Source organism: Acanthopagrus latus, chromosome 6 (assembly GCF_904848185.1).
Source record: "Acanthopagrus latus isolate v.2019 chromosome 6, fAcaLat1.1, whole genome shotgun sequence".
NCBI classification, from domain to species: domain Eukaryota; kingdom Metazoa; phylum Chordata; class Actinopteri; order Spariformes; family Sparidae; genus Acanthopagrus; species Acanthopagrus latus.
The window spans coordinates 21,830,776-21,840,833 of NC_051044.1; the positions used below are offsets into that span (position 1 = coordinate 21,830,776).

The 10,058-nt window shown below is 43.3% G+C and overlaps 1 protein-coding gene across 1 annotated transcript; it reads left to right on the forward strand.

The window, feature by feature from the left end:
- The first annotated feature begins 1,648 nt into the window (after positions 1 to 1,648).
- Positions 1,649 to 9,603, forward strand: LOC119021693 (flocculation protein FLO11). Its single transcript, XM_037102122.1, has 3 exons — positions 1,649 to 1,992; positions 4,068 to 4,309; positions 5,672 to 9,603. The coding sequence occupies exons 1-3, from the start codon at positions 1,974 to 1,976 to the stop codon at positions 7,226 to 7,228; spliced, it is 1,818 nt and encodes a 605-aa protein (XP_036958017.1). The 5' UTR covers positions 1,649 to 1,973; the 3' UTR covers positions 7,229 to 9,603.
- Positions 9,604 to 10,058: the final 455 nt, after the last annotated feature.

Sequence of the window (10,058 nt, forward strand, 5' to 3'; positions counted from 1 at the left end):
CTCCTTGTCACAAGAGATATCATATAGCAAAAAGTGTCTGTAAAAATAAACAATAAAACAAATATTTTATGAGGCAAGCACATTTTAAAACCTAGGATCTGTTCAGCATAATAGTCTATAGGCTGTGTGTGTGTGTCAGGGTTTGGGGGGGGTTAAAGTTGTGAGTGAGTGGGTGTGATTTACCTAGATTCTTGTCACTATACTCTGGTAACATTTAAAGTACATGTGCAATACTGAGTATAAAAGGGTTATTTGATATTAAGATGAAACTAATGATGTTGCATTTCTCCCCCTTCTGTGCTTCTTAAAAGTCGTCTTCTGTAAATAAGAACGAAAACCCAGACTGAAATTCTCATCTTTTACAATGCTGTAGATCTATTTATACTATTTCAGAGTTGTTCAGATGTATAATGGAGAGACGTAACATTCAATAAAATGCACACGATACTTTCTCAAAAAGTTCATCATGGCTGTATTTTGCTTGTTGTTTCACTATCTGATAACTGTTAATGACGAGATGATTCAGCTTCTGGATGTCATTTCCCTCACTGACTGTTATTTAATACTGGAAATCTATTTTTTATTGTCTTGATTTGATTTGTTACATCTGATTTAATCTGTTGCATTCATGTGCACGTTAATTTCTTTAGCAGTTATAGAGGCTATTGAACACAAAACTACATAGTGCCTGATTACTATGTAGTTTTGGAGAAGTAACCCAAACCGAGAATTTTTAATGTTAACAAGAATAATGAGGTGATATTACAAACTGTGATTTATCTCGTCCATAACTGAATGAACAAGCTGTTCTCAGAGGGAAAAAAGGTCCTCAGAACACTGTTTGAAGCCAGAAAGGTGGCAGGGTCTGCTGCATAAAAACACCAGTATGAAATTGTTCAGTTTGTTTATTAAGTTGTGAGAAAAAAAACAAACAAAGATTGTGTTTATTTAGGCATACATTAAATGAGTCAATGAAGATCTTTCACTTCATATAAAAAAAAATGGCTCCCTCAAAACCACATAATGCTCCTTTAAGTTCTAAATGTAAACCATCATACAGATTAGTGTGGCTCTCTCTCGCACTCCTCCCGCTCAATCGGCCTGAATAGGAAATCAAATCATCCCAGAACATCTGCAGCACCCTTTTCACCCGCGAGCCTGGCGTCAAACAGACTACTGTCGAGATATGACAGCGGGACTTGTTGCAGACAGTGTGAGCCGACATTACTCGGTTCAGTTTAATTATGAACTTATCAAATGGGGTCACCAGTCGACGCTTTCGACGTGTATGATTTATGTAACAAGAACATTTTGCTCAACGTTACGTAAAGCCTTCCCACACTGTGAAGCTGTCTCCCGCACACAGGAATTAAAAAAAGAAGAAGAAGAAGAAAAACAGGACCAAGATGGTCACAATAGATGACTCCGTTGCTATATTTACACTGTCTGGTGTCGGTGTGACCGTGTGATTTCAGCCTTGTCGACAAAATAACATTGTTTCAATGACGGCGATATATTTTGAATGAAATGGTTCTCCCGTCAGTCACCGAGCCTGTCTGCTCTCCAATCGAGCGCTCCGATTGGCCAACGACCAGCCGGGAGGCGTAATGGAGCCTCGTGATTGGCCGACGGGCGTTGATGAGGCGGGATCATTTCAGCTGCGACTGTCAAGATTGGCAAAGAGCTGGCGCTGCAGCGTGCAGGTAAAAAGGAGCAAGCGACACAAAACAGAAAACATTTATCCTAGCGGAAAGCGACGAGTGCGATGGAAGAGGACCGTCCGGCGAAAGCTTACCGTGTGGCGCGACAGAACCCCTAAAAGAGAGGTATTTAATAAAGCGAATAAAGCGCAACACCTTCAGCTTCTTGGAAGAAAGTGCCGTTGTGTCAACCATCGCTCGGCTCCCGGGGCACGCTTTGTACAGCGAGCAACTTGGACAGCTGCGTGTTTTCAGGCGAGCCATCAACAAAGAATGAAAGCATTCAAACGAGGTGAGTCGTGTTTTCTACCAGTTACCGGGCACGTTTATGAGCCACATAGTATCTGTCCGCCGCGTCTTCGCTGTTGGTTTTGCCTGGTATGCGGGCTTTTTGTTGCGAGCAAATGCAGCGTGCGTTTGTGTTTAAATTTGGAGGGACAGCTAGCCAGCTAGTTATCTCTGGAGGCAGCAGGCATGGTGTCCATCTGGCGGAGTGACATGCGGGAGGCTGTGTGCTTTCCTGCCTGTCTCCTTTGTGCGCTCCAGATGGCTAATTTACCGAGCAGCTCTTGTGTTTGCCTTGTTTTAACGACACATTTTGTACTATCCGGGCGTTTTACCTCCGGAGTGTTTCATTTCGCCGTGATTTGTGACGTTATCGGTTTGATAAAAAACGAGCTGGTCGCAGTTTGATGTCTGACGGGAGCTCAACTGTTTTCTAACGGTCACATTCAAATTCTTAGCCTCGGTGTGAGTTTGTTGTGAAGTTTACTTCTCTGTCGAGCCTCCAAAAACTTCACCCTGTGGACCATTTTACACCATTTTTTATCGTTGAAGAATAAACACAAACACGAGAAGCACTTTCACCGGGCACAGGTTGAGCCACTTGTTTGCAGCTAGAAGAGACATTTTGTAAACAAAAAGTTGGTTTGAATTTAGTGTGACACGCTGTACTAGTTCTGCTAACACCTGTCTGAGATGCCCAAATGCCTAAATCAGTCCCACATCGACTGAGGGATGTTTTGTGACACACCTTTTAAATGTTTATCCAGTGATGTAGTGTTCAGGGTTGAGGGAACACAGCTTTGTTATGGGCCTCATCATTTATCCTCACAGAGATTGTTACCAGAGGCGAGGATAACCTGACATGTCTGTCAAACTAATGATTGAGAGACAGAATTTTAATTGAACCCAGAAAGTGTTAGAAATTGTACTCTAACTGATTGAAATCAATACTGTGATTTACAATTGGGATTATTTGTTTGTTTGTTTGTTTTTTTTAGAACAATCACACTGGAAAAAAGGATGATGTTCAGTGCTACTTATAAGCATTACACTTGAAAATAAAATAAAACCATTTTGCAATCACTCAGTTTGAATTATTACTTGGGACAAAAGAAAAAAATCCTTTAAAAAATGATAACAATCTTGAAATCATTCCACCACAAATTGATAGTCAGTAATGTACGGCCCAGTCAGGCTGACTGTAACAGACTACTTTTAGATGCAAGTGGAATTGGGGCTCATTTACACAAATTGGAGGGAAATGTACTTTGCATTTGCATTTAGTCTTTCCCCCACTTTTCTAACCTGGTTTTAGGACTTCCCTCATTGTCGAGGAATGCAGAATTCAAAAGATTTTGTCAACTACTCCAGCAGTCCTGAGCCGTAGTGGCACGAGGTGAAAACGGCCTTCTTTGCATGGTCAATAGGTTCCTGGGCCACTAGCTACTGTGATGTTGATATGCACACAATCTTCTTTGTGAAGACAGGCGCTGCCCCGGGGGTCAGGTTTCACCCAGCCCCAGAGAAAGACATTTACTGCATTCTGTGGCCCACCCCTGGGATCAGGCATGTTCCATTTTGAGGGGAGATTCTCTCCAGTGGCCAACCGGAGACTGACAAAAAAGCCCACAACAAAGTTCAAACCACACAGCATGCGTTTGAACGTGCTCAGCACACTGAAGCTTTGTGAGCCGCACTTTAAAAATAGGAGGTTAAAAGTAACAACAGGGTTTGTGCACTTGTTCAATGCTAAGTGCTAAACCAGTGCAAAGCTTTCTTTTTTTATTTTGTGACTGGTCTCTGCTCACAGGGCTCTGTTTTTGGTTTTAAAAAGGTCTCATTTTGTCTGTGGATCAGACCAACACCCTTTCTACAGAAGCACAGTTTGGTGTATGGTGATTCACATAAGATCAACAGTTGCTTCCTCCCTTCCTCACACATCTTGTGTAGCAAAATAAAGATTGAGGGGAAAAAAGGAAAAATAAATGACTAGATTTGATATAAACATATTAGTGAAATGCCGGAAAAAATTAACTGACAGCTCTCTTCCGACCCGCGCCCCCCCCCCCCCCAATCCCTCAGCTCTGGAAGATGAGCATCGCCCGGAGCAGGAGCACTCCTCGGCGGTGTCGGACAGCGATGACGGCTCCCCGCTCGACCTGTCAGGAAGAGGGCTCTTTGGGAAGCGCCGTCGCCGCGGCAACCTGCCCAAGGAGGCGGTGCAGATTCTGCGGAGCTGGCTGTACGAGCACCGCTTCAACGCCTACCCATCGGAGCAGGAGAAACTCAGTCTGTCGGGCCAGACCAACCTCTCTGTGCTGCAGGTAAGGGACACATTTTTATTAATTTGTTTTTGCTCTCTAGAAGCGTTCAGAAGAGGAATTGACACTTGTGGTATACTTTGTTTCTGCGTTCTGGAGGTGTTTTTTCTTTTTTCCCTGCTGTAGACATTCATAGTTTTGTTAAAAAGTATATTTATATCTGTCATCGCCATCCTTTCATTTGTTTTTGAAGTGTCAGAAAATAGTGAAAAATGTCAATCAGTGTCTCCTAAAGCTCCAAATTACATCCTAAGATGTTTCGTCTGAAATATATCCATTTTACTGTCACAGAGAGGTTGATTAACCAGTAAATGTTCGCATTTAAGAACCTGGAGAGACACAAACCAAGCAATTATCCAAATGGTTGGCAAGTTATTGATTAATTATTGCAGCTCTAATTTGTTTTGATGGTTTTTATACACAAGTCTCAATTTTTTATTTACAAGTTATTTACTTCTTTATTGACATGTCTGTAAAAAAAGCAATGATTTAGATTGAAATAATGTTGCTTTGATGCCAACATAGTTGCTACTTTTATGTGTATTTCCCTTGAGCAGTCAGGAACATATCAATCAATCAGTTATTCTTCTTGTAGTGCCAAAGGTTATCCATGACCAGTATCAGTCTAATTGTACTCAGTGATCACAATACCTTTCACAAGTCCTGTGCTTTCATTCTTAAATTTTTTGATAGATAATTATGATGAAAAAATGATTCATGTTTTCATAAACACTCGTCACCAGCCCAAAAAGTGAAAGCAAAACAATAATCAGATGTTATTCCCACACAGTGCTGCTGAGAGTGACACTTTTTCACTTCGGTGCTCAAGTAGTAGACGTTTCCTCTTTACCTCTCAATGCGCAGTCACACACAAACAGACGGCATTAGAGCAGGCGGCATTAGAGCAGGCGTTACAGATCGGCATGAGGCGGCAGCAGAGTTTCTTGTTATGTAGTCAGTTCACTGGAATGCCTTTGGCTGGCTTCTCTGTGGCTCAGCATATTTGAGCTCAGACCTTCATTATTGCCAGCTGTCTGAGGGCTCTCATCTCTGTCTTGCTCACTCTCTCTCTCTCCTTAGTGTGGGAGGCTGTACCACTAGAGGGGGTAAGAAAGGCCTGATGTGCAGATGTAGATGAAGGGAAATGTGAAGGTGGTTATTAAGTTCACAGGCCTCAGATCATTTTTAAGTTCATGAATGTGGTGAAGGATTTGAGTTGAGAATCCGGTTACTTGAGAGTATCTGAAGCTGTGTCGTGAAAAACATTTGTCTGAGCCTGATAAATATAAAAGGGCATTTTCTTACTATCTATTTTTTAAAGAAAAACATCCTTTTTTCTGACAACCATTCTCACTCTTTTCCCAGATCTGTAACTGGTTTATCAATGCGCGTCGCCGCCTCCTCCCTGACCTGCTTCGCAAGGATGGCAAAGATCCCACCAAGTTTACCATCTCCCGCAAGGTTGGCGGTAAAAATGAAGGCCACTCTTCTAATGGAGGTGGAGCCAGCTCTCCAGAAAGCAACTCATCCCAGCAGCGACCGTCTGTCATCCGCTCTGCCCCCACACTGGACCTCAGTCTTCTTGGGAACACAGCGGCAGCTATTCTGACAGGAGCCGGCTACCCTGGCAAGGAGGAATCAGTCCAGGCGCTGATGAAGCTTGATACACAAAGTCTTCTGAGGGAAGCCGAGGAACAGAGTGCTTGTCTCACCAGCACAATGGCAGCTAGCCCCACCAATGGCCTCTTCAATACACCTCCTCCCACTCCTCCCGAGCTGTTCCCCACTCAAGATTTCAGCGACCTGCGGCTGCTGGTTGATGCAGCTCTGCAGAGGGCAGCTGAACAGGAGAACCTGAAGAGGCTCCAGGAGAGCCAGAGCAGACCTGCAGAGGCTGCAAAGGCTGAAGTAGTGGAGGCGCAGTGTAGTGATTACAGCAGCAACATGGGGCCAACACCACCTCCAGAGGACAGCCAGCAAGTCATGGATCCTTCCAGGGTGCAGAGTTTGATGGAGAAGGCAATGGCTGTTCCCGTGTCAGCTGTAACGTCAGTAAAGGCTCCAGTGCCTCTTACCTACGCAGCCTCTGTACCAGTCCCAGCTTCGGTCCTGGTCTCGGCCCCGAGGCTATCTCCTCTCCCAGTGAATAAAGTCATATGGACCCCCTTGGAGAAGGATAACACCAGAGCTTCCAGTCCGCACCAGCCACAGCTGCTCCCAGCTCATCTGCCAACCTCAGTGTCTGCCTCAGTTTTAGGAATGCCGAATACTCAGAAACCAGCTGCTGCTCCAGCCGTCACCCCAGCGCCATCAGCAGCTCCAGCCTCAAGCTCAGTTCCAGCTCTACAGCCCACTGCATGTCCTGAGAGTGCATCGGTGCCATCAGCTAGTCCCACCACTGTCACTGCTCCCAGCCAGGCATCATCCGAGAGTGTAGCGCTTGTTCCAGCTGCTCCTTCTCTGGCACTCACCTCTTTTACACCCACCAGAGGGCTCCCGCTTTACCTGCCATTCCACAAATCCCCTTTAATCCCAGTCACATGTCCATCACCTATTTCAACCGCAGTGTCATCTTCTCCAGCACCTGTTCACAACCCGATCTTTTCCTCTGCACAAGCTCCAACTCCTCCAACATCAACCTCCACACCAACGATCAAACCTCTTCTGAGCCTGGCTTCCCACCTCTCTCCTCCCTCTGCTCTTCAGCCCTCCACCACCAGCAACAGCAGCAGCAGCAGCAGCAGCACCACCAGCAGTAGTAGTAGCAGCACACAGAGGAGTTCAGCAGTGGGGCCGAGCGTTTGGAGCATGGTGCATGCCGATAGCAGGCAACCCAGTGCTCTTCAAGTGGTTAAGACCCCCATCAGCACAGTGTGGGGCCCACAGCACAGCCTGCACTCAGTGAGCGAGACAGTCAATTAGGAGCCGAAAACACCTTTTTTTTAATATATATATCTGTGGAGAAGCGGGGCCAGACATTCCATTTGGCTGGACAACACTGTAAATAGGAGAATGTATCTTCATCACCAGTCATTAACACCTGTGCCTGCCGAACACAGGGAATGAAATAAGACGAATGAACTGGGCCGTAGGGAACTTTTTATTGATTCTTGATGGAGGCACCTACTGGTAAGAACACTCTTGATGTCATACCTGGAAAATGAACATTCCTCAGTACCGAGTCGGTGTAATGTACAAAGCTTTCCATGACATTTTTAAAATCTCTTTCCTCATGACAACTTAAGATTAGGAGAAGAACATCCCTTAATTGTATAAAACTTCATTCGGTGTAATTATCAGCACCAGCAGTTAGCCTCTTCAGTAGCAGTTCTGGACTTTATTGAATGTACAAAAGACATTGATATCATTGGTTAGGCTGCCTATCATCCATTCCCCCCCTGGACAAAAAGGAGGATACAAGTTTTTTTGTTTTTTTTTTTGTTTTTTTTTTTTCTACGTACAGCAACAGCATCTCTGTAGACGTGCAATTCAGAGAATTTCTTTTAGCAAAATATAGTCTGTTTACTACATTTCCCCCTTTTTTTCCTTGGAGATGAGCGTAAGGGAAACTGATTGTACTTCTGCGAGCCTGACTGAATGACTTGCCTCAATGTGTCTCTCCATCACCCCCCCCAGCTCCCCCTCTTCCTGTCTTTTTATAGCTGAGGGGATTCATCGGCTCTCGTGAATTGTCATCTCAACCACTCAACACACACTCTCAAACATCACATGTTTCTTTGTGTGCTTGCCGGGTCCAGTCTCTAAAAATGGGCTGTATTTCCTCGCTGTTCTATTACTTTATGCGATCAGTTGCGTGCAGCTGTCAGGGATTGTCGTTGAGGGGGAGGGCTTTGGATACAGGATGAAGGGGAGAAGGTCACATTGGATCTGTTACAGAATCAATTTCAGTAGAGAGGTGAGCAGCAAGGTGACGACGTCAAGCTCTCACTGCTCCTGAATTGAAATGTTACACTTGCTGTGAGGCATGGCGCCTATTTATCATTTTTGTGGTGCAAACACTTTAGATGTCGGATCCTCTTATTTGGGGGAAATACATCAATTATTCAGATTTCCCTCATCTATTTGGGGCCTTAGTATTTGGTCAGTGTATTTCAAACCTTGATGTCTTACTAGTGGAAAGATGAATTGATGCGTATAGTGTCTCAGCAAAGCAAATGTAGCACATGTACCGAAGTAGCTTAAAATCTACTGGAAGTTTTTTTGTTTTGTTTTGTTTTTTTTCCCAGGAGCTTACACAAGCATAACAAATCAAGTCTTTCCTCATCAGAGCTTTTCCTGGTTTAGAAATGGTTCTTATAGAGTTTCTAATCATTCATACAGCTGTAGTTTCCATGAAACTGTCTTAGCACAAACCACAATAGAAGGCTGAATGCCACCTGGATATCCATAAACTGTAGCAACATGCAGAAAAGTTCCTCTGTGAATTATACAACAGTGAATCTTCAGTGCTGTCATGTTTACTCTTGTCAGTGAGCTGTGCTTCGTTCAGATGGTTACGTTCAGCATGCACGGAGAGGAGACAGAGAAATGTGATGTTGGGTCAGAGTACTGCTGAGCACTAACCCATCACGCCCTGAAAGTCATCTTGTTCATGGCAGATGTGGTGGCTCCAGCTCTCCTCTTGTATTTCCACTTCTTTTTCTTTCGTTGGGTCATCCTCACTGCCTCTGTGATGTCAGTTTTTTCTGTTACAGGTACTCACTAGACTGATGTGCATTTATACCTCAATTTACACAGGTCATGTCAGGCTTGGGTCATATGTAGAATACTAAGTATTAAAGTAATATTTTTATTGTTCATACTACATCATGCCACTGTGACAACACCCTAACGGTTATGATACTGGAAACGGCTGGTTTAAGTTTAGGCAGGCATGTTATTTTTGTTGTTTTGTTTTTTATATTATGGTTTATATGTGATTTTTTTTTTTCTTCTTTTTTTAGATGCGCTCCAATCAGATCAGATAATGTGACGATGCATGTAAATATTTTCAAAGTCATGTTTTTTGTTTGTTTGTATTGGCATGAACTTAATCTTAAACTGTGTAGTTTCTTTCCAGCCAAATGCATTCAAAAATGTTTTTCAAGTTCATGTTGTGAATCATGACTGACTGTTGGCAGTATGACTGGCTGCTGTGCCTTAAACCTACGACTGAGGGATGATGTCCCTTTTTTATATAAAAACTTCTCAATAGTCTGTGCAATATATGCCTTAAACTTTAAATGTGTGTTTTGTATAAGCATTTCAAAGAAATAAAAGTTCAGTTTTTTCATAAATGCTGTTTATTCTCAGTCTTTTGTTACCTCCAAACTAGCAAACGTTTAGTTTAATTTATGAGGATAACCAAATTGCATCATGATGTTGAAAACATTTCATCAAGGTCCTTTTTTTCATGGAAGACATTCTAACTAGTTAGTCATGTTCTGGTTTTGTTCATGCTGTCTCACTGTCTGTCATGGCTGACTGGGACACTGTAACAGAACAGAGCCATTACTGATGTGATTAGTAACACTAACTTTGCTGTGAAAAAGGAACATAGGCTATGACCTACGTGTGTTTATCTTCCAGTGTTCAACAGCTTTGATTATTTCCCAGGAAATCTTTCTGTATTTGAGCAGGAAAGTTGTAAAAAGGTGATGTCACAAATTGGTGTACACCAATGAGAATTTATCGGTATTTGAATGTGATGGCAATTATTAGGTTGTCTGGTCATGTGATCAAACTGCAGTCC